At 47.2% G+C, this 24,893-nt stretch overlaps 2 protein-coding genes across 4 annotated transcripts in view; one reads left to right on the forward strand and one right to left on the reverse strand.

Moving 5' to 3' along the window:
* The window catches only part of TAOK3 (TAO kinase 3), a 189,789-nt gene extending 186,397 nt beyond the window's left edge, over positions 1-3,392 (reverse strand). For 2 of the 3 annotated variants that reach the window (XM_032654501.1, XM_032654500.1), the window contains exon 1: positions 3,108-3,378. The gene's annotated coding sequence lies outside the window, so the exon portion shown is untranslated. Of the gene's footprint in view, positions 1-3,107 lie in introns of all 3 variants that reach the window. The other variant, XM_032654499.1, reaches the window with a different exon arrangement.
* A 3,553-nt stretch (positions 3,393-6,945) lies between these two features.
* The window catches only part of SUDS3 (SDS3 homolog, SIN3A corepressor complex component), a 42,552-nt gene continuing 24,604 nt past the window's right edge, over positions 6,946-24,893 (forward strand). Inside the window, exons 1-6 of the mRNA XM_032602883.1 lie at positions 6,946-7,261; positions 9,730-9,799; positions 12,372-12,427; positions 14,252-14,323; positions 16,411-16,430; positions 17,670-17,826. Coding sequence (XP_032458774.1) covers positions 7,120-7,261; positions 9,730-9,799; positions 12,372-12,427; positions 14,252-14,323; positions 16,411-16,430; positions 17,670-17,826 — 517 coding nt within the window. The 5' untranslated portion in view covers positions 6,946-7,119. The remainder of the gene's footprint in view (positions 7,262-9,729; positions 9,800-12,371; positions 12,428-14,251; positions 14,324-16,410; positions 16,431-17,669; positions 17,827-24,893) is intronic.

The following is a 24,893-nucleotide window of genomic DNA, read 5'->3' on the forward strand; positions in this document are numbered from 1 at the left end:
AATTACTAATTCAAAACTATCCTCTCTGATTGAGGGGAATCTCTCACTGAAGATTGAAAAGAAGTTTTCTCTTAGGACAGTCACAAAGCACTTTTCGATGGAAGCTTTCCCTCTGTCCGTCTGTCAGTGTGCTTTCTTTTTAGGGGGAGAGAAGAAACAAAGACTGGAAGAAAAGACTATAAAGGAAAGATGCTTTTAATGGCTCTAAAATAAACTCTAAATAAACAGACTCTAAAGTACCAATAGTTAGTTTTCATTCATTCTCTCATACCACTGAAGCCAACAAGTATGAACACTGACAGGCAATGAGAACTTTTATTCAGGTTGGCTTAAACATTAAACCAAATTAGATATCAAGGTAGACTCTGAGATTACAATGGTTTGACTGTATATGACTCAAGTGGTAAAGAAAGTATAAAGTGGGTTATTGTATTAACTGGGCACTACTTGCATCCTGCTAAACTAAGACTAAGGATAGTTTAAGAACTCTACACCAAAAAGAACCTGCATTCTCCGGTGGCTATAACCGCTCATATGGAAGTGTAAGGCTCCTTCTTAACTCTTCTTTTGATTATATCTTTCAATTGAAAAGAAAAGAGTTAAAATGAGCATAGGTGTAACTAACTTACATATTAATAGCTTCTCAAAGTGTAGTTTTATTTTGTGAAACAAATGAAAATAAATTCCCACAGAATTCCTACCCTCCTAACCTACCCGCCACCCCCACCCCCTGTCCCTGGGAATAGTTACTATAGACCCTTCCTATCACTAAAAACTCTATTACAATGACACTTTTCATTTGCACCAGACAGAAATGAGCTAACAAGCACGATGCAAGAGCTTATCTGCTCAAACATTTAAACATTTCTATTACTTTGCAGAATTACTGTTACTGAGATTCCCAGTCCTTCCAAAGACCATCTCCTAGGTTACATGCCCTACATAAGGAATACATGCCCCTTGTAAATAACCCTCTTGAGTTAGCTGACCTTACTTTTACTTGAATTCTACCTAAGGTTCTGGAAAAATAAATTTAATGTAAAAGAAGTTACACTTAATACATCTTAAATATAGTGTCTCATATTTTAAATTTGTATTTGTGTATTTACTGTTGTTCCCCTCACCTCCATAACTTCTGTTTCTTAGGGGAGGACGTCTAGTTGGTGGAATTTTCATAACCACACCAAGCTCCATGCTCTCTGAAACCATATAAAAACTGTTCTGCATCAGGTAATATCAAATAAGAATCCTCAAATGACACATTCCCTCTACTTATTATCACCCTGATGTAAGATGTCTTCAGTAATTTTTGTCTTGGATTTAAATAGGCGGTTCTCTGTAAGCCTTCTACATTATGTGTTTGGAAAACAGTACAGCATTCCTTTCTTCCTCTTAGTTGCCCATTACTGAACATGGGCAAAGGCTTCCAATAAGACATTATTCTAAACCTGAAACAAAGAAGATATCTAAATAACTGCAAAATGATAGAATAATTACATTCCCTAATATTTCCCCCAAACCATCATTTTCTAAGTCTGCTTCTATGAAAAAGAAGCTCGTCGCAACAATACGGGGTGAGGAGAAGCAACACACAGAGAAAAAGAGGTTAAAACATTCAAATGCAAAACTGCTGGGTGCAACCGTAACAAAGCGTGTGCATTCAAGAGAACATTCGAGAAGTAGTCGGAGCGGTATTAACATATCCTAAGTATTCCAAACCACTAGCCTGGTCATTAGTTTAATGTTCATATCCGTCAAAGTAGGAGGCTGCCCCCCAATTCCCACCCCCTATCGCTTTCCACTATTCGTTTCAGCATTTTAATAGACACACACTTGCCTCCCACCAGCGTGTACGGTGTCCGGTTTAAATAAGCTTATCTCTATCCTTAGCCTGTCCTGGAATTATGTCTAAAACTCAGTCCTGGTAGCTTTTAGAATTAGAAACCCAACTGGAAAGTGCTGTTAGTTTGGCGACTCCAAAACCTCTTTTCAAAATTTAGTTTGATCTTCCAACTATCTTTCCAACACATCAAAGATAAACAGTCCAACTTAGTATATAGTTCCTTTGAGTCTGCATTGTAAACACTGATACGGACGCGCTGCCGAACCTGAAAAACTTTCTGAGCTCTCTGCTGAGCCGAAGTGAAAAAGACAGGGTCTATCAAAATCAACAGCCTAATTAACCCAAAACCTGCATCTCCAAAAGGGTCCCTTTCCCTTTCCACTCGGTTTGCGGTGAGTTAAAGAAGTCCTCTCCAACTTTTTCATCCTGATGAAGCTATCGAGGTCAGGAAGCCCCTCACTTTCAAGGCATCCAAGCCCAACTCGGAGAAACAAACGGGAAGCCAGGGGGCCAGTGAGAAGAGGTCCCCAGCCCCTCGCTCCTGCCCTTTCCAAGATCCCCGCGCTTCGGCCAGACCCTCCAGCCTGCGCGTTCTCCTAGAAGATGTCTCATTGCATAATCCCCTTTCCTTAGAGTCACCTACAGAGTCACGGGGGCTCAGGCGATCCCCCGTCTCCCACTCCGCCCTTAGGAAGCTCGGCTCAGTGCACCCGGGGAGCGGCGGCCGGCTGTCCCGACTCACCCGGCGTCGCGACCCGAACCCAGGCCCCCTCTCCTCACCCAGGCGGGGCGGGGCCGCGCCTCCACCGCACGCCCCCCGGGTCCCCGCTCAGACCCGGGTCCCCAGCCCCCGCGGGGTCCCCCGTTACAGTCGCTGTTCCAGCTCCTCTCGGGGTCCCCCAACACACCTGCTGTCCCAAGCCCTCTCGGGGTCCCCTTGCCGCTGAGAGCCGCTGTCCTTGCCCATTTCAGGGTACCCTCCCTTGAGAACCACTGTCCTGGCTCCTCTGGGGGTGCCCCTTCAGACCCACTTTTCCAGCCCTTCGGGGGTCCCCTCCCTTCACACCCGCTCTGTCCCAAGTCCTCTCGGGGTCCCCCTCTCAGACCCGCGGGGCCGGCCCCTCTGGGGATCTCCTCTCCACAGTCCAGACTGTCAAACCCACTCCCGGAACTCCCCTCACTCGGGTCCTCGCCGACCCCACTCCGCCCTGGGTCCCCTCGCCCCGACTCATTCTGTCACCTCTCCGCGCCCCGGTGCTCTCACCTCAGACCTGCTGTCACCACCCCGGGCCCGGCGTCGCCGCCGCCGCTTCCTCTCCCACACTTGTTACCGAGTCGCTCTTCTGCCGCTTGTTCCCCGGTGGATCCCCGGGTCCAGTCGTTGAGTGTCGGGTCCGGCCGCGCGGAACCTCCGCCCGCGGTCTCCGCGTCGGGTCCCACTCTCTCACGCAGGTCCCCACAGCCGCCGCCGCCACCACCGGGAGCCACACGGACCCTCCCGCGGCCGCCGCTGCTGCTGTCCGAGGTGCGGCTCCTGCCAGGGGTGGCCAATCGCACCCGATTGCGCCGAGCGCGCTCCGCCCCGCCGTCCCAGCCCGCCCGCCCCCTGCCCCCGACCACGCCCCCAGCCAGGCTCCGATAGGCTCTCTACTGACCTTCCCTGATCGTGGGGCGCAGACCTGGGGCCGGATATAGGTACTTGATTGGAGGTGCCTGGGACGCCGAGCTGTCGATGGCGCCCGAGGATTGGCGAAGTTGAAGGTGGGCGGTGCGGGATGGGGCGGGGTTTCCTCAGATGCGGAAGAGCTTGCAACTTCAGTTACCCACTGGCCCGCCTCGGGTGCGGTCTGCCTTGTTTGTGCTGAGTTGGGGTCAAAGTTCGTGGCACTCCTCACTGAGCCTTTACTTTTCTTGGGAGACTCCCAGAAGCCGAGGCCCTCTGGGACTCCCTGGGACCACCATGTTAGAGCCTTTGAGGCCCCCATTCCCCCGTTAGACCTGGCACAGCTTTCTAAGTAATTCTGCCATAAATTAATAATGGCATTTATTTACTCAGGACTTGTAAACTTCCTGGATTTAAAGTCTTTTATATCTTTGGCAAGGGAGTTGCCCTTACTTGCACTGCGTTCAAGAGACGTTAGTTTGATGCTGTTGGGGGAAAAAAAATCTATGTACTAGATGCATACTCAGCACACTTAGGCATTCAACACTGACGGGGCACATTTTGATAGGTACAAGGACAAAACTTAAGAAATACTCACTTTGTGGGTTATGATAATCATTTTGACAAGTAGGAACAGGAACTGTGTGGTAGGGGAACCCTTGTTAGCTTTAGCAAGGCTTCAGTAAGCCTGTTCAACATATTCTTTTTCAGGACCACAGGAAATGATTTTAATGATCTTGTGGGAACTAGTGGCCAAAGTATAATGAACTTTGACCCAAGTGCAACTCGTGATAACCAGAGACCCATCTTGATCCAAGCTGCAAGAAGGAGCTTGCCAGGGGTGAAAGTGCATGGTGTTAACTCAGCCATTCTTTATATATTTTTTGTGAAACTGGATATGTTGATTAAATCAATACTGGAAACTGAAAACTGCTACCTTCACCCCTAAATCCTAAAGTTTATGAACTTTGTGAAGACATTGTTTCACTTCAGGAACACAGTTTGTTCCTAAGCATTGTCAGATGTATGCAGGACTTAGCTCTTAGAAAACTTTCCATCATTAACTCTTTTTTAACTCCTGCTAACAAAATTTGTGTTCTAAACACTATTCATGTTTTTCCTAGTGTTTTAAAATCATACCCATTCCAATTAACATGCTCCCCTTTAAGATTTGAGTGTTAGGGTATGTAGAGAGGGCCTGTAGAAGAGTGCTGGCAGTACTTCCTCTAAAATGAATTTGGATGTAGATGTCTCCTGAGCGATGTGACTGAGTGCCATTTTGGGAAGGGATGTAGAGTGATTTTAAGGTGGTAAAAAGGGTACTTGGTTTTAAGGGAACTTGATTTTTACAGACTGTCCAAAATCATATTAGGCAGCTATAAAAGTTGGGTAAGACTAAAGTCATGAGAGAATTTTTTTGACTAGGTCCTCATCCTTTACTGAGTGTTGATGCTACCAGTTGCAATATGCACAGAAGAAATGGGGTAGATTTTCACAACGCAAGTATTCAGTTCTGTCTAGTCATATAAAAAAAAATCCATGATCATTAACAGATGTTATTTGCAGCCAAGAAGACAAGATGTGGGACTTCCCTGGTGGCGCAGTGGATAAGACTCCATGCTCACAAGGAGGGGGCCCGGGTTTGATCCCTGGTCAGGGAACTAGATCTGATGTGCATGCTGCAACTAAGAGTTCGCATGCCACAATTAAGGAGCCCATGTGCCGCAACTAAGACCCTGTGCAACCAAATAAATAAATAAATATTTTTTAAAAAGAAGACAAAATGTAAGCAAGATAAAAATGCCAGTGTCTTGAAAGGAAACCAATTAGCAATGATATCAACTCTTTTTTTAAAAAATCAATATATCATTGTATTGATGAACTCTCATTTTTAAAATGTTGGTGCTTGGTTTGGTTTATGATTATTGCTATTGATGGAAACGCAAGTTGGTCAAGATAGTCAATTACAAATAATTTAGACGTGACCTAACAGCATAAAGAAAATGACTTCATCCTTTGGACAAGAGACAGCTTTGAAATTCTAGTTTAAATGTTGACGGTGGACCCACAGGGAGCCATGAGAATGCCTCTTATTCAGCATTGCAGCATTCCATTCTGAAAATTCTTGAGTTTTGTTGGGAGGAAGAATCCCTCACAAGTACAGGCAAGATTTTAATTACAACAAGGTAGAAAATAAGAAATGTTAAAATAAACGGGATGAGAATATATTTTTTCACTTTGAGGAGACTCTGTGGGGGCCAATTCAGAGATAAATTTGGTCACAAAGGATCTGAGAATGAGAATACTGGGTTCCAGTCTGGCTTTTACATCTGTGTTCAAGTTTACTGCTTGTATGTTACTTTTTTTTTTTTCTATGGAGACTTGGGTGCAACGTAAAGAGTAGGGTTACTTTGGACAAACCATTAACCATCTCTGGGCCCTTTTATCCCTTTTCTTGCTACACACACCAAGACAAAGGACATCCTCAATTTGTTCATTAAGCAAAGCTTATAACGCCGTGTCCCCTTCTACTCAGAGATAATCACACAAATTAATTCATGCAGATATTCAACTCTCTTGTTTTCCAAGTTACCAGCTAGCACCTTCCTTTCCTGAGCCTAATTAACTTTCTGCAGGCAAATGTTCCACTTGCTCAGTTGAGAGTTGGTTAGCAAGTTATTGGATTGGGGAAAACCACCTTTTAAAAAATTTATATTCTGAGAAATATGAGGCAGCTGTACTGTAGAGGACCTGGGTCTGAGAGTCTAAACAAGGCAGACTGGACGCTTTTTTTTTTTTTTTTTAAGGCAATTGACAACTCTTTTCTTATCTGTAAAGTCGGGATAATACCGTATTGAACAAACCTACACAAAAAGAAAGGACTCCCACAGACTGGGAAAATACAGTTATGCTGACCCCAGGATGGAATATTAGCATCCTTGTTTTTATTTTAGTTCTTAACAAAGCTCTCATCAGTCAGGGGAGGAGCCACGCTCCTTTTCTTCGGGATGATTACACGAACTTTAAATGTCTAGGTTTCCCGACCTATAAATGGGATGGTTCATGTCGTTCACCTGTTTAAATTAAAGAGACCACCTCCACCTGCCAAGAGCCCTTCAAATCTTCTGCCTCCCAAGTCCCTTAAAAAAAAAACCACCTCTTTAGTTTTGGCTCCAGGCGGCGCCTAGCGGCTGTTTTCGGAAGTGGCCTCTGAGCTTCGGGGTCCTTGCCGCGGTTGGGCTTACCCAAGGATTTGCCTAACTCCAGAGAGCCTGTCTCCGCCTTTCTCCGCTACCCGTTGAGGATTTTAAAGACGGCGATGAAGGAGATGGGGTTAAGGCGAAGGGGGCGTCAGGCGGCCTCTCTACTCCCTCTAGGATAGCAGAGTCAGGCGGTCCTCGGGCAGCTCCCGACCCGGAAGTCGCCGCCGGCGCGAGGTCCCCGTTGCCGAGAGCGAGCGCGGGGCGGAGCTTGGCGAAGACAGGGAAGGGGTAGCTGTGTCTCCGGCTCTTCGAGTTGGCGGTTCCTTCGGGCGCTGCTACGCGGACGTGGAGTCCGCAGGGCGCGCGGCCGCGGATCCCGGGTGGCACGCTCAGCTGCGGGCAGAGGCGACATGAGTGCTGCGGGGCTGTTAGCTCCAGCTCCGGCCCCGACTGGAGCGCCGCCGGCTCCGGAGTACTACCCCGAGGAGGACGAAGAGCTGGAGAGCGCCGAGGATGAAGAGCGTAGCTGCCGGGGCCGCGAGTCGGATGAAGGTACGTTTTCCCGCGGGCCGGACAACCCCAGGCGGGGATGGGACAGCAGTGAGAGGGGGTGGGGCTGCCTGGGAGAGGGGCGGGGCGACCTCTGGGGTTTGGGGGCGGCTAGAGGGGCCGCCGGGAGGAGCGCGGCTCCCAGAAGTTATCCCGACAGGTGCTGTGGAAGGCGAAGCCCTGAGGACGTTTTATTCCTACAGTTATGCGGAGAAGGGCCTTAAGAAGCTGTTATCTGAGCTGTAGGTCCCTTTAAGATTCTGCCCCTCTTCCCCCAGCTGTCTCTGAACCTCAGGTCTTCACTGGTTGGAATGAGAAAGCCATTCATTGGGTCCACGGAGTACTCCTCTCTATTTAGTTCCTGAGAGGCTCAGAGCAAAGCCCGGTTTAGCTTTCTAGTTACCAAGGTGCCTCTCTCCCCCTACCCCGGGGAAATGCTTAAGTCAGCCCTACTTTGGGCAGTGCGGGACAGGTTGGTTAAAAGTACGAGGGCTGGAACCAGGCAAATCGAATTAGGTGTAAATTTGGCTCACTGAACCCAGCTTAATATTAGACAATTTATAATACTTAGCTTTCCGAGCCCCAGTTTCGCCAACTGCAGTGAGGCTGTCAGTAGTACCTACTTACTAGCGTAGGTGCGAGAATAAAATGAGATACAGGCGTAAAGCATGTGGCTTGGTCCTTGGTCTAATACTCAGTTTTCACCATTGGGGAAACAGGCACGGGGTTGGGGGGCGGGAGATAGGGATTTGCTTAATGGTCCTCAGGTGTTGTGTTTTCAGTTCCACACTCTTTACATTATGATTACTGCCTCTGAGAGCCTGGCTTTTCAAACTGGGCTTTATAAGCTTGGTAAGTTTGAGGAACACTGGAATGGAGGAAGGAGCTGGCTGCAGGAGGAGAAAGATGAGGAAACACGAAAGGGCAAGAGAGAAGAAAAGAGGAGATAAAAAGAGACGAACATATAGGTGGACAAAATAGGGCCGTGGAATAAAACCTAGGCTAGCTGTTTGGAATCAGGAGTATGTTTTATTCATCTCAGTTCCCCAAGTGCCAAGTACTGTGGCTGGCTGGCACGTGACTGCTCTGGGTCGGCTTCTTCACTGAAGGAGGGGGAAAGGTAGGTGGAGGATTGAGTCTGCAACAACCTTTAAAAAGTCAGCTGTGGGCTTCCCTGGTGGCGCAGTGGTTGGGAGTCCGCCTGCCTATGCAGGGGACACGGGTTCGTGCCCCAGTCCGGGAAGATCCCACGTGCCGCGGAGCGGCTGGGCCCGTGAGCCATGGCCGCTGAGCCTGCGAGTCCGGAGCCTGTGCTCCACAATGGGAGAGGCCACAACAGTGAGAGGCCCGCGTACTGCAAAAAAAAAAAAAAAAGTCATATGTATGTGAAGATACAAAATTGAAGAAATGAATTACAATCTGGTTAAACTACATTTGAAGACAAGGCTTAACCAGAGAATTTGAATGTGAATCACTTGTACTGTTTTTTAATGCCCACAAGGGGGAGTAGTGAAGCAAAAATTGATTTTTGTTCCCCCCCCCCCAAGTAGGGCTGTTGAAGTTAGGTAGACACTCCAGCCATTTGCTTATTCTAAAAACAATGTTTACATAGAGAATGGACTTGAGGACACGGGGAGGGGGAAGGGTAAGCTGGGACAAAGTGAGAGAGTGGCATGGACATATATACACTACCAAATGTAAAATAGATAGCTAGTGGGAAGCAGCCGCATAGCACAGGGAGATCAGCTTGGTGATTTGTGACCACCTAGAGGGGTGAGATAGGGAGGGTGGGAGGGAGACACAAGAGGGAGGGGATATGGGGATATATGTATATGTGTAGCTGATTCACTTTGTTATACAGCAGAAAGTAACACAACATTTTAAAGCATTTATACTCCAATAAAGATGTTAAAAAAATTAAAAACAATGTTTAAAGTGTTCTGAAACAGTTTCTGTTTGATCTTCTTGTCTTGTTCCCTCTCCCTTTGAAAATATTTCGGTTATTAGAGTTCCTTTAACTGTTTTGGATTCTCCTTCGTATATATGATGTAAAATCCTTTAGGGGTTCAAACTGGCATTTACCAGAAGAGAATGTACATGTTAGGTTGTTTAGGAGTAGTGAGCAGGGCTTGCTGCCTGTAGTTTTCCAGTCTTAACACCCACATATCCTTTAACTGAACTGCCAGCGTTGTTCCTTCTGAAGTTGCAGCCTTGACTGTGACCACCTGTGTCTGATGCACTCTGTTCTCTGGCTGCACTTCAGATAAAGGCAGGCTCTTTGGATAAATCTGGCTGTGTACAAGTTGGAAATGGCGTTTTCTTTTCTGAAGTAATTAGATGTAATATTTTTCATTGATGGCCTGCATTGAGTATAAATTCATTTTATAGAAGTTTGTGAAGTGTCACTGTGTCAGGTGATACCAACTCTACGAATTACGATTTTAACAAATCTTCCCTAATTTTTTACACAGACACTGAGGATGCTAGCGAAACTGACCTGGCAAAGCATGATGAAGAAGACTATGTAGAAATGAAGGAACAGTGAGTATGGTTTTTACATTTCTTCTTTGGAATACAGAATTGACAAGGGAATCTTTAATAGTGATTTCACATGTCTGGTTTTCACGTAGTGCTTCCAAAGACCATGCATATGTGTGCAATTTCCCCCCTTTAAATTTGTCACATTTAATCACTCTTCCTGTGATAAGAATCTTTTGAGGGAAGGCTAGAAAGAATCTGGAGGGAAATGTTCCTGGGAAATAAGGCCATGTAACAGGAGAGAACCCTTGCCTTTTTTTTTTTTTTAATGTGAAGACCACTGCCCAGAGGGGGGAAATGGTGTTTCACAGCTCCTTGGTTCTTAGATGGGCGTGACCCCACCTGAGCACTGACTACTAGCTGGACAGCGACGCCCGGAGAGCTCAGGGAGACCAGGATTGGAGAGCAGGGCTCCTGACTCCTCCAGTGCCCTTTCCCCTTACCCGCATCTGCACCCAGGCCTCCAGCAGAGCCACACCTCAGAGAAACTAAAACCACTCCCTCTAATCGGAAACTTATGGGCAAGACAGTGTAACAGAGATCTGATAAGTACGTGTGGAATGTATTTTGAGGATCTTGATTCTGTTTTTTAAATTCTTTACCATCAAACTGGATGATCCACATTCCTTTCCTTATAGAATGTTTTCCGTATACACGAATGTTTTGTGACCATCATCTGGATTCTGTCATCCTTTTCACGCTTTGGAGTCCAAAGGGGAAGCTCAGCTAGATCTGCCCAGTGCCAAATAAAGGATTGCTTTAATAATTGATGTGATTTTTCTCACAGCTTCAGCCCTGAAACTGTGCTAGCTTTTTATTTTACTTGTACTCTCTCCAGGCTTCTTACTGACTTACCTGGACCCATTTGAGATGTATTTTTACATACCTATTCTTTTTCCAAATCTGAATTTTGTTGTTGTTGTTTACTTCTTGAATCTGTTAATACTCTCTTTCAAAGACCGAGTGAGAATTCAAAGACGTAGTCTGGCACACTCACTGTGGTGGAAAATTAAATACGGAAAATTAAACACCATTTCCCCCCTCTGGCCAGTGGTCTTCACATTAAAAAAAAAAATTAAATATTGGGTTCCAAATACTGACTTCCTGTGTGCAGCTTACTCATCCTTTCCCTCTCCTATACTTCGTGTGTTTAAGTGAACGTACCCCTTAATATTTGATGGTGTAGAAAATAATTTTGATTAAAATTGAATGCTCTCTGTGATTCAAGATGAGCATTGAAAGCATCAGCATTCTCCCTAAAAGAATCAGGCCTTGAGACTTCCCTGGTGGTCCAGTGGTTAAGACTCCACTCTTCCAGTGCGGGGGACGCGGGTTCCATCCCTTATCAGGGAAATAAGATCCCACATGTTGGGCAACGCAGCCAAAACAAAAAACAAAAAAGGCCTTCCGTGTAATTCTCAGATTCTGCCTACTCTTCCTCAGCCTGTAGACAGACAGGTTGTGTTTGCAGCCCTTACTGGAATAATTGAGAGGCTGTTGTGCCAGTTACCTGTTGGACTGGTTGCAAGTCCTGTTTCTGTCACTGTGAAATTGGGGTTTTTTTTTTTTTTTGCGGTACGCGGGCCTCTCACTGTTGTGGCCTCTCCCGTTGCGGAGCACAGGCTCCGGACGCGCAGGCTCAGCGGCCATGGCTCATGGGCCCAGCTGCTCCGCGGCATGTGGGATCTTCCCAGACCAGGGCACGAACCCGTGTCCCCTGCATCGGCAGGCGGACTCTCAACCACTGTGCCACCAGGGAATCCCAGGGGGTGTTTTTCTGGTAGAAGCAAAAATATTGCTGAAACGTGACTGACGTGTGAAATCCACCATTCAAACAGACTTACTAGGGTATATAATTGCCTATAATCCATTCAGCATGAGGGGGGTGAAAACATGCCAGGTTCTTTTGCTTTGTGTGTACTGTGTGTTCTTATCCCGCTGGGGCTGCAAATAAATCCTGCATTTTAACTTTTGTAACTGAATTGCTGTCATTTCTCTGATCATAGAAGTGTTTTTAAAAATGACGTGAAGGTTTATTAACGTAGTGCTTACACAGCAGTGCTATCCATATAGAAAAACGTGCTGGAGGCATAGTCTTACTTCTTTGGAACTTATGATCTGATTGTAGAGTTGATATGAGACCTGCATTTAACACTTTTTACGTTTTCGTTTTCGTGTGTATGTCACGCCTCTGAATCCCCAAGAAAATGGCTTCACACTTCCAGTCTTTCTGTGTGTGTTCTTGCCTAACTGTGTTTATCATTGTCATTTATTTATTTAAACTTGCATGTCTTCGTATTTGTAGATTTTAGACTGATTCTCTAAAGGTGAGAGAACACCGGAGAATCTGCAAAGCTGGGATACCATTCAAACCACAGAATCCTTGTCCCTTTCTGATCCCTTTAGCTGTGGGCACATTTTAAACCACCAGCAGACTTTAGTTTTCTCTCTCCCTAAGGGACATTAATGACATTTCCATAAAAGCCCAGGTAATTTCTGCATGTAGATTATTATTGAATTGGGTATTGGATGTTTTTGTCTCTGAGTGTGGCTTTCCTTTTTTTTTTTTTTACAGGATGTATCAGGATAAATTGGCTTCTCTCAAGAGACAGTTGCAACAACTGCAAGAAGGTTGGTGTGTGATTTAATCCTTCTTTTCTAAACATACTTCCTAATATCACACACCTTTGAAATCTGGGTATTTCACTTCTCAGTGAAGTCGGAGTGATTTCAAATTTGGTCTGGCCGATTTTAGCAGTCAGTAAAGTGGCAGTTTTCAGACTTTTTTGAAATCTCAGTTAAGGCCTTCTGCAGAGCAAGAACTGGAAACCGCCATGGCCTAAAGCTGGCTGTTTTTAGGAGAGATGCTGTTACTAAGGATGAATATAATTGTACTGTTCTTTCTAAACGGAATGCTAACGAGCTGTGGGTCGTTCTCACCGTGTTTTCTCTTTTTACTTTGTAAACTACAAGTGGGTCGTGTCTTGTCCAAGGCTGTTTGCTGTCAGAGGCAGTTCAGCACTGGGTGAAGAGCACAGACTCTCCATTCCTGTCGCGGGCTTGAATCGCTCCTGCACTCCTTTCTAGAAATTTGACCTTGGGCATTTCACTGTCTCTTGCTTAATTTGTCTTCTAATCTGTGAAATGAAGAAACTAGAGGCAGGTGAGATTGTGTGTGAGGGGCGACCAGCACCGCTGGGCACCCGGTGACAGCCCAGCGTCGGTGGCTGCTGTCAGTAGCTCTTCGGCTTGCTTCTGTGGGGTCCCCGGCACTGAAACTGCTTCTCCATGAGGTACTTGCATTGCTTGGAGCAGCCCATCTTATATTGATTTCTCCTTCATAGTGAAACATGTTCCTGTGACTTGCAATCACACACCTTTGTTTTAGTTTTTCTTCCGATGGTAATGGAAGTATTGCCAGAGAAAGAAATACGTCCCACTCTAGCAGGTCTGTAAGGTGTGCCTGGCAGGGTTGAGTGGGGGATTTTGAAAAAGATACCATTAATATAGCCCACTGGGGACTTCCTTGGTGGCGCAGTGGTTAAGAATCCGCCTGCCAATGCAGGGGACACAGGTTCGAGCCCTGGTCCGGAAAGATCCCACATGCTGCGGAGCAGCTAAGCCGGTGCACCACAACTACTGAGCCTGCGCTCTAGATCCTACGAGCCACAACTACTGAGCCTGTGCTCCACAACAAGAGAAGCCACCGCAATGCGAAACCTGCGCACCGCAACAAAGAGTAGTCCCTGCTCGCCGCAACTAGAGAAAGCCCGCGCACGGCAACGAAGACCCAACGCAGCCAAAAATAAATTAATTAATTAATAATAAAAAAATGTATATATAGCCCACTGAAGCATTGTCATCCAAAGACACTTCGCACGCTAACTGGGACCCTCATTATTAGTTGCTCAGGGAAGAGCCATTTGGTCAGATGCTGTACTGAGCTGTCCAGTAATGTCACTAGCCACACGCGGCTATTTAAATTTAATTAAATAAAATTAACAATTCAGTTCCTGGCTTGCACTAGCCCCATTTCACGTGCTCATAGCCACATGTGACTCGGGGCTGTCATACTGGACAGGGCAAAGTAGACCATTTCCACCGTTGCACAGCAAGTTCTACTGGATGGCATTGATCTAGACCTTACTGAGGGAGAGTGAGCTTTTTCCAGGAAAGGGAGGCCCACAGACCGAAACTGTAGCAGCGAGTGATGAGAGTCACTGGTGGATGGGTGCAGCTTTCTTCTACTCCTCACTTGCTAGAGAGTCTTAAAGCCACTGGTTGGGGTTTCTGCTCTGCATCTTGCTTGGGAACCAAGTTACCTCTACTCACGGGTGCCTTTCCATGGTGTGTGTTTTACTCTAATGTTATTTAAAACGTTCTGTGTCGGTGCTAGAAAACCAAAATGTAGAGCAGTTTGATCTTCATAGTAACTATCTTGTAAATCTCAATCAGGTACGTTACAGGAATATCAGAAGAGGATGAAAAAACTAGATCAGCAGTATAAAGAGAGGATACGAAATGCAGGTGAGGCCCTCTCTTAACTGGAAATAAATCCTCGTCAAATTTTCCTCCTTTGGCTGATCATCGATTGGGACGTAATGTGGCCAGAAGAGCCGTTCTCCAAAAAGTGTTTCAGCTATCCCGTTGTGGGGCGAGTTTGGGGGAAGAGAGACTCCAAAGCTGCACTTATGTAGGACTGCTCATCTTCTTCCCCAATGAGTGGCCTTAGGCTGCTGTCCTTTCACTTTCTGATCCATTGACTTTCCAGCTTTCTGTGGATGGAACCCTTCTTTGTTTCCTCCAGTGAGTAGATGCCCATGTCCATCAAGGCACAGAAAAGGAGCTGCAGGGAAGGTGGGCGGTAGAGCTGCTGTGGTGACCCAGCACCCCTCTCCCTGCCCCTCTCTAAGTTCCTGAGGCATCTCCTCAGGCATCTTTAAAATCCTCAGCCTTCTTCCTGGAGCCCCTTTTCAGCAGGGAAAGGGGGTGGTGCTGTCGAGGCTGAGGCCCCAGGTTGAGGGCTTCCTCCCATCCCTTAAGGGCTTAAGCCTTTTAGCACGCTTCTGCTCTTGGAGCCTCAGTTTCCCCATTTGGAGAGAGCGCTGCTAATATCTCGTGGAACTGGTTTGAGATGTAAGGAGGGAAAGAAAATTGATGTGAGCCATTTCTTTTAAGCGAGAACTGCAGGGTGAGTGTTGATTTCTCTTTCTGAATTCTACTCTCAATCCTGTGCTCGGTGTCTTTCATAAACATCCCCACCACCCCTGCCCCCAGGTGAAAATGCAGAGGGACTCCTGAATCAGTCACACCTTGAGCTTCAAAAAGCACATTCCGTGTGGAGCTGATCCACCTGCTCTTGTTGTGTCTGGCGTCTGGCTGCTTTGAAACAACCACCACCAGCTCCGAGAGTGCTACGTGTCGCTTGACTTGCTGGTGCAGAGGTGAAGTCTCCAAATGGCGCAGACTTCAGATATCTGGCCCGTTCACACGGGTACGGGTCTGCGGCAGTCAGGAGTGAGTGTGTTGGGCTGGGTGCACTTGGGCTCGTGTGCCTCACGCTTCCCGGTGCCAAGGTGATGAGGATTGTTGGGGGTTAGAGAATAGTGAGTGGCTGGTCCGTTTTCCTCAATTTTCTCATTCAACAGTTGATGGATGTCTAGATTCTTCATCTCGAGTTCTTGAAACTCAAGGTTTTATGTGTGACTGTGCATATGTGCGCTTTTATGGGGGGATGGATCCATAGGATCCTTCGGGTCTGCAAAGGAGACCACGGTTAGATGGGAACAGTACCCCCTGGAGTTACCGCTCCACCAACAGTCTTTGTGGACCGTTTGCAGCAGCTCAGATGTCACTCAGAAAAGAAGCCGTGGACCTGTTTGGTTCCACGTGCTCAGTGTGCACAGGACCTTAGAGTCGAGAGGTTGGGGAGCTGCTGAGTAAACAGGCGCTGATCTGCCGCACGGTGGGTGCTCAGTAAGCTGCTGATACCGGGCAGTGGATACTCTGAGGTGTCTGAGAGGGGCTTGGTGAGCGAAGGGGCCTCAGAAAAGGCCTCAAGGAGGAGGCTGCAGTAGTCTGAAACTCTGAGTTGCGGTCAGAGACCAGAGGGCATCGCAGGTGGAGGCCTGGGTGTGAGCAGAGCCTCAGGAGGGCTCGGGACCTCTGCACTCTGAAAGCTTGGGGAATGCCCTTCCTCACCACGCAGAGCCCTGTGCGAGGGGCTTTAAAAATATCCATGTTGCCTCTGCTTCTGGAGTAACTGCATTACTCCTTCTCCCTGCCCTGCAGGACTGCTGAGGGTGTGTACTGAGTGGAAGAAGGGCTAGCTTCTAGCTCTTACTGATTTCGCCAGGGCAGTTTGGTTCCTGCTCGCTTTCACCCTTGGGCAGAGCTGCCAGAGCGCATTCTGTTCAGGGTCAGATTTTTAACTAGACACGCATGCTTCTCGCATCCTACCCCTTCACATATATCAGCAGCTTACTGACAGAAACATTTTCTCCTTGCAGCCGTGTTTTCAGAAAGCAATTACTGCTTCTAAATGAATCCTAACGTCACTGTCTAGAAAGGTGGCATAGCCTGGTGAATCTAATTGCATGTTTTATCTCTTTCAGAACTCTTCCTCCAGCTGGAAGTAAGTACCACGAGTCTTCTGGGCTTGCAGGTTCATTCTGAGACTGGAATCTTGCTCTCCCAACCGATCCAATGGCCTTTCCTTCCATTACCACATAGACAGCTGGGAAGCCCCCCGGAAGCCTCCATCAGCGTCTGTTTGACTAAAGGACATTTGGTCTCAGTTCAGAAATTCCATCTATTCGTTTGTTGGTTGGGCAGCTTCTGCTTATCACAGAGGGGCTAGGGGATACTCACACTTGACCGCTTTCTTGTCGACGCTTATCTCACGTTAAAGCCATTTGGGAGTATGTCTGAATTACAATGGCCTAATAGTTTGTTGTATTGGTCCTCAAAGCAGCCTGGTCTCTGAATTGGCTCCGTTTTACAGCTGAAACCCTGGTTGGGTCGGAAAGATGGATTAAGGTCTTTCACTCAGCAGACGTCTGAGTGCTGGTTGCATGTGAGGTGCGGTGCTACAGGCAGAGATGAGGGCTGGAATCTTGGGTAATGTGCTTGCTCCCGGGAGGCTGGTGTGTGTGTGTGGGGTGCGGTGGGGTCATAGTTTATCAAAGCTGCGTTATGAGAGACGGTGTTAGGACTGAAGTCAGTGCAACACACACGGCCACAGCCCAGGGGGTCACAGGGTCCACAGCCGTAGCCCACCAGGAGCCCCCTTGTTCTTCACTTAATGCAACAGTGAGATTTGGAAAATGGATGCGTATGCATTTATTTTTCTCAGTATAATTTCAGGGTTTGGGTACCTCGGGGTTCAGACACCTAAGAAGTGATCCTGTCCTCTCATTGGCCTTCATCTTACTGTAAGCATCAAAAAAAAATAGAGTAACTCAGGCCGTCTTGACTTGGTATCCTGTAACTATTTTAAATATAGATATTTCATCTGGAATGTACTATTTTCTTCGAAATTGTGTCTTCAAGAGGGTTTATTTACTGTTTCTGAGAAACTTACATTGTTTTCACATACAATCCATAAAATATAAGATGTGGAAGAGAGGAAATAGATCTGAGTCACGAGTGAGGTATGCACATAAAAACCAGAAGTGTGGTTCACTGTCACGCATTCGTTGGAAAACTTGCTCCCAGGGCACCCTGTTTCTGAAAGTTGGTGTGTTGACCGCAGCTGTTTCTCTTCTTTCTAGTAAACGTATTTCCTCTGTGCTTGTGCACAGAGCCAGGCTTTGTGTTGGAGCCCTGGCTGCCAGGGTCATGTAGCCCCAGCCTGTGTTTCTCTTTTGCTCAGACTGAACAAGTGGAAAGAAATTACATCAAAGAAAAGAAGGCGGCAGTGAAGGAATTTGAAGACAAGAAGGTTGAGCTGAAAGAGAACCTGATTGCCGAGCTAGAAGAAAAGAAGAAAATGATTGAAAATGAAAAGCTAACGATGGAACTGACTGGAGGTATGAAAGCACCACAGAGCAGGGTCCTGGGAGACCCGAGGGGGACCCTGGGGGGAGGGCGGTGCTCCGGTGCTGACTCCTGTTGGTTCCTCAGCAGAACAGAGTGAGCTGAAAGGAGGGTGGGCTTTCATACGGTGGGTCAGAGTTCTAGCTCTGTCTTGTGTTGGCTGTGTGACTTCAGTCAAGCCACTTAACCCCTCTGAGCCAATTTCCCCTCTATAAAATGGGGCTGATCATATCTTATCTCACAAGACTGTGGTTAGAAATACGAGTGCCTAGTACAGGGCCCTGTACATAACAGACGCTGGGTAAATTAAAGGGTAGATCTTTAATAGTGACTGCAACTTCAGGCTTATGCTTTATTTAATGTAATTCCTGGGTCGACTGCCATTCCTATCTTGGTTATATTCACAAATTACCCTGGTCTCTCTGTGGTGGTAGGAATCCCTCTGCTTGTTTTTTTCGTTCTACCTTCATTATGGAAAAAGTATTGTCTTCCTTTGACCTGGGTGTGAGAACAGAGGCTTTGGCTGTGTCATCTGTGCTGTTAGATCCCTTCGCCCCAGGTGTTACTGTGAACATTTCAGAAAGAGTTGTTACCATTTCAGCTGGGAGAGCTAAACTGAACTGTTCTCTTGTAAAGGCAGGAAAGTTACGTTAGACTCGGAGCCAGTCCCTCCCTGGCCTTCTAGGATTCAGTCATCCGCATATGGGAACTCAGCAGGTTGTAGGCAAGTTTAAGGGAGAGGCAATATGGGCTGCCTCTTCTGTTGCCATATGTAGACCAACAATGCTGAGAAGGGTACAGGATGGGAATTGGCTTGAACTAGCTATTTTGGAACTTGGCAAAATTTCTTTCCATGAGCAAATATCACAAAGCACGTCAGTGGTGAATTTGTCACTTGGGTATGTAAGTGACATGCCTTCGGCACACCCCAAAAATTCACTCTTATAATCATGTTCAGAAGGTCCTGGGGTTCTAGCATGTCTGATTTTTGTCGGGGTCCTTAAGAAATACATCGTTGTTATGTAAGTCCTTGGGGCTGACTTTGAAACTAAAAGTAACAGTTAAGAGCTGTGTTTCCCCTTTGGTATTTCTGGTGCTGTTAGCTAACATGGACCTCCCATTGACACAAACTTCTAGCTCCAGTCCCCACGATGCACCGATGATCACGTGGCTGCGTCTAAAGTAGGGGTCTGACTCTTGAAAAATCTCTCTTCTGATACACGGTCCTCATTGAAAGACTTGGCAAAAGGAATGAATTCCTTGCAGACCACTGACAGTGGCTCAGAAATGTGTTTTGGTGAGAATGGATGCTGAAACAGCATCTTCAGAACAGCATCGTCTTATTCTTGTTGAAATTTTTAAAAATTAAACTGCAAGCACATTGGTACCTTGTCTGGTCCCAGTCGGTGTGCCTGTTTTCTGACCTGCACACCATCTTCTCCGACGGTGGCTCCGGCTGGCATTGACGCCTCATCGCTTTCCGTTAGAGCCACCAGATGCTCAGAGCCTTCATTAGGCTGGTGGGAAATATTGTCAGTTTATAGCTGCTCCCTTTCCATCTGCGGGGAAGGCTGTCATCACCTCACCTGTGATTTGGCAGCCTAATTATTGACAAGCGATAGACGTTGTTTGGCCAGGCAGTTTTACAGCTGGAATCTTAACAGGGACAGTAGGCATCCTCAGTGACTCGAGCGGCCAAACCTGCCAGGGTAGAAAAGACAAATAAATGCAGGGAAGTCATTTGTGATGCAGTAAAATAGATTACAGAAGTGCTTAAAGCTATAGCCATGGGCATTAAAGGTACCGATGTCCTTCCTCAAGCCGTTTGGTACCCTTGGTATGGAAAGCACTGCCAAGGTAATGATGGAGCGTCTAAAGAGAAGGCACTGGAGCTAGAAGGATAATGAGCGCTTCCACAGATGGTGCTGTTACGGTGTCGACTTAAAGGTCTGGTTTCCTTCCTCTCACTGAGTGACTGATTTCACTTCTGTGGATTGATGCCCAGTATCAGTGTTGCCTAGCTCTGCCCAGAAAACATACTTCCTAAAATCTCCTTCTCCTATTCAACATGAAGATCTCTTGAAAAACAAAGTGGAGTATGAGGCCGATGAGAAGCTTAAACCAGATAACACATTGGAAACAGGCATACCCAGTGACCTGCTCTGTCCAAACAGGATTTCCGCCTTTCCAGCCATCTGTGGGAATTGGTGGGACGTTCTCTTCACCGCCTGAACCACTGGTGGAGAACCTGGGACAGCTGGGTTGTGCAGGCAGAAAGGTGTACTGTCGGCAGAGGAACTGGGATGGATTATAGGTTGGTGATTCCCCCACCTTGAATGTGTGTGTGAGTCAGCCGGGGGTCTTGATAAAATGCAGATTCTGGTTCAGAGGGTCTGGGGTGGAGCCAGTGATCCTGCTTTTCTAACCACCTCTCCGGGGCTGGTGATGCTGTTGGTCAGACCACACTTGGAGTAGTGAGGTTATAGGTAGAATTACCTGAGGGTGACTTTTCTCTGCAGTTGAGGCCACGGTTCTCAGTAACCCCAGTAATCAACGAGAGCTTCATGAGCTTGAAAACGTGGGGCACTCTATCATTTTTAGTTCATGTGTCCGCTTACCTTATGCCAGCCACCTTTTCTCCTTTCTGCCAACCGCCTGACTGACTGCCACTTCATCTTTAAGTTCTTGCCTCACCAGGGGCATCTTTCAACCTTTAGGCCCCTGTGGAAGTTATTCATGACCTCAGTAAAGCCTGTGAGGTTCCTTTAGAAGATACTGGATTCAGGGGACTTCCCTGGTGGCGCGGTGGTTAAGAATCTGCCTGCCAGTGCGGGGACACGGGTTCGAGCCCTGGTGCAGGAAGATCTCACATGCCGCGGAGCAACGAATCCCATGAGCCCCGTGGGAGCGCTACTGAGCCTGCGCTCTAAAGCCCACAAGCTGCAACTACTGAAGCCCGCGTGCCTGGAGCCTGTGCTCTGCAACAAGAGAAGCCACCGCAATGCGAAACCTGCACACCGCAACGAAGGGTAGCCCCCGCTCACTGCAACTAGAGAAAGCCCGCGCACAGCAACGAAGACCCAGTGCAGCCATAAATAAGTAAATAAATAGTTAAAAAAAAAAAGATGTTACTGGATTCATAGCGGGAGGCATGAGTAATGATAATATCAAATAGAAGCTCTGAGTGTTTACATCGAGCCAGGTATAATATAAAAATACTACAGCTGCTGCTGAAGGCTGACAGATGTGGTTGAATCCCAGCCCAGACGTGAACTTGGTTCTGTGGTGGAGTTTTGTCATTTGGCAAGGACACGATAGATCCCACTGTGGAGGTTTGGTGTAGAGGTGAGAGGAGATGGTGCCCCGAGTGGCTGGCACGCAGAGTGTGCACTAAGGGCTGGGGAAGCTGTGACCTCATTGAGCTCCTGAGACTCCTGTGATGACTTGGCGGGGCAGGAGTGCAGGAACGGAGCCATTTGCTCCAGTGCCCCAGTGAGGTGGTGCTTAAGCCAGACTTGGGCCCCAAGCGTGTTCTCTTAACCACCGCATTATACTGACTCTAAATCCTGTGGACTCATGTGGTCCAAGTGCTTCACAGAATGAGGTTGATAGGGAAGTCTCTGTCCTCGAGGAGCTCATGTCCTCATAGTTACAAGACTGAGACGGTTTCCATGCTTTCCCCAGTGTGAGGTAGTTTTGAGAGAGGGGGATCCTAAATAAATGAAGGTAAAGATGTGTCAAGCTGGTTTTCACTGATTGTAAAACATCAAGAGGCACATGTGGTTATACAGGAGCAGATTCACTGGAACAGGTGCCCGTGAGCAGGAAGTCAAGGCGAGGAGAAGAGGCCCCGCACAAATGTCAGGGGAGGGAGGATGGAAGAGGGGACCTGGATTTGGGGTGGGATGGGCTTGTCCCCAAGACGTTCCATCTTGATGATGCTGTTGTGGAATCCAGGCCATTGAACGGGGTTGAGGATGCAGAGCGGTGGGCCTTGATCAGTTCACTCTTGAAATGCACCCCTGTGTTACGGGCAGCTGTGGCCTAATGGAAATTGGTCCCTTCGTTCCTACCCTGGTTTGGCCCCCGATGACCTAACCCTGATTTTTATCCACCGCCCCCACCCCACCCCCCACTTCAGGCCCCTGTTTGTGGTCACCATGCAGCCTGGATTTGTGATGTTGCCATTAGAGTAGGGTGTACTGGGGTTTGGCCTTCAGTCCAGCCCCGTGGCTCGCTGCCCCTGGTTTGGGGGTAATTGCCCATCGGCTGCAGTGTCGGCTCTGCTGAGGCTTTTCTGTCACATTCTTACTTAAAAGGATGTTCCTTTGAATCCCTGCAACTAATTTTTTTTTTTCAGTAGCTAAACAAGTGTGAGTTTGTTTTCATGGTGCAAGTATGTTAAAGTGAAGCTTTTACTGCATCTGTGCCCTGTAGGCGGGTGGGCTATTGGAGTGAATGACTCTGCCTTGAGAAGTGCAGAGCCAAAAGCCAGCCAGTACCCCATAGTTGTGTGTTAAAAGGTAATTAGCGTTATCAGCCCTATGTCTCCATAGGGCTGTGGCTTAGTACTGCCTCATCCTGCGCTCCCATTTCTTAGCCAGCGGGCCCATCTGGAGAGCAGACCAGTAGGATTTACACGGTTCAAGGCCACATATACACAGTGGTGTGGAGGGGAGTTGTGCACCTGGTCTCATCGCTTGCTTGGTGTTTTCTGTCACGAATGCTCCCCTGCCTCTGGTTTAATTGTTGGACGTTCAGTTAGATTCTGCACATTTTATCCCCACTTATTCACAGGAAGCAAACCTAAAAATTGTCCTCTGGATTAGGGAGGCTTTCTGGTTGAAGCCAGTTGGAGATGCTTTGTGCTTGGTGCATGATGTCCGAGAGGAAGCTATTTCCTGCTGGAGTGCCTTCTCCAGGGTGGCCACACTCCAAGGTCTGAGTTTCAGTTCCAGAAGTTTGGTTTTTGTCAGTGCACCTAGATTGAGCCCTTGGGGCTCCTGGCCAAACTTCCAGGAGACAGATGTTAATAAACCCAGCCTGACATATATACAATGGAATATTACTTAGCCATAAAAAAATGAAATTGAGTTATTTGTAGTGAGGTGGATGGACCTAGAGTCTGTCATACAGAACGAAGTAAGTCAGAAAAACAAATACCATATGCTAAGACATATATATGGATTCTAAACAAAGAAAAAGGTTCTAAAGAACCTAGGGGGCAGGACAGGAATAAAGACACATGTAGAGAATGGACTTGAGGACACGGGGAGGGGGAAGGGTAAGCTGGGACGAAGTGAGAGAGTGGCATAGACATATATACACTACCAAATGTAAAATAGATAGCTAGTGGGAAGTAGCCGCATAGCATAGGGAGATCGGCTCGGTGCTTTGTGACTGCCTAGAGGGGTGGGATAGGGAGGGTGGGAGGGAGACACAAGAGGGAGGAGATATGGGGATATATGTATATGTATAGCTGATTCACTTTGTTATAAAGCAGAAACTACCACACCATTGTAAAGCAATTATACTCCAATAAAGATGTTAAAAATAAATAAAAAATAAACCCAGCCTGCCAGCCTGTTTCTTCTGGTGAGAAATAGGATTTCCAGGCCCACTCAAACCCAGGTGGTCAGCACATCCCATCTTTCTATGAAAAAATCGTCCGTAGAAGCCGACCATGCATACCTGGCTGGGATTGGAACAAAGTGAGTTAAGTAGGTAATCTTACTGTGTAGTTCCGGGCTGTGATACTTACATGTTGCTCTTCCCCTCGAATCACATCCTCCACCTGGACCCCTGGCCAGGACTGCTCCCTCCTCACTCACTCTCCTGGCTGGTGATGGGGGCGTGCTAATTAATTTTAGCGGCTTCTTCAGAGCACCTTCCTTGTGCTGAAGTAGTCTTTTGGGTAAACTGATTAGGTTATTACCGTGACTAGACCAATAATGTGGATGGATTTTCACCATCTCATGCGGAGAATTCGATTATGCTTTCTGCTTTGTGAGTGATGGAGTTATTTTTTTCTGAGTTTTTTGGCCATGGTCAGACCGGCTTTTTCCCAAATCCTTTCATCTCTACCTTTGCTTGCTTCCATCATGCATCTCCCACCCCCGGAGGGTAGGGCACACTTGGTGCCTTTTCTCTGGTGCTCTTTGGTCTTCCAAATTAGGTCTGAATGTTGCAAGCCTCACTGTTGACATTACTTTCCTTCAGGTGTATCACTTCTGTTCCAGCTGTTTGTGCCTTGACTTTTCAAAAAGATCTTTGTATGATTTTTTTCCTGGCTAACAACATGATAATAAAAACTAGCATTGATTGAACTCTTATTATGCCAGGCACTATGTTGGGGGCTTCACATGTACCATCTCATGTAATCTTCACAGCACCCTGCGAGGGAAGTGTTACTGATATTTCCAGTTTATGGATGAGGAAACTTGAGACGTAAGAGTATTTACACAGCCTACCTTATGTCACACAGCGGCCGCAGGGATACCCACCCACCCGGCCAGTAAGAAACTGGAGAAGGGTGGCATCTCAGCATAGGGTAAGAGGTGTCTTTTAGGGAGAAGGCCCCCCTTTCCCAGGGGTGGGTGCGTGTTTGTCCTCCTTGCGTCCCCACTTCTGAATACCTTTATGAATGTTCATTAGGTCACTGGTTCTGGTCACTTTACCTCCATTCCTAGGGGAGAAAAGTCAGTATTGCCCATTTCTCTTCTTAAGAGCAACATGCAGAAATGCCTTTTGACTTTGTTTGCACAAACCAAGGCCTCTCGGGTCTCGGGAGTTGCCGTGGTGGATGGGCTATGTTGAATTCCCTAAGGCTGTCCTGTCTGCTCTGCACATAGGATGCGTAGTCATGAATTAACTGCATCTCATCATCAGACTTGACCTCATCTAGTTGTTCTGCAGGAAAACCCGTGCAGCCAGCCCCTCCCGTGCGCCAGAACGATCGCTCGGCGTTGGGGTGGAATCCATGCATCTGCTGGGGGAATGTCCCAGATGCTGGCGGTTGGTGGTAGGGGTTTGTACAGATGCTCTGCTTACTGGGAAGGCG

Source organism: Phocoena sinus, chromosome 14, assembly GCF_008692025.1.
Source record: "Phocoena sinus isolate mPhoSin1 chromosome 14, mPhoSin1.pri, whole genome shotgun sequence".
NCBI lineage: Eukaryota > Metazoa > Chordata > Mammalia > Artiodactyla > Phocoenidae > Phocoena > Phocoena sinus.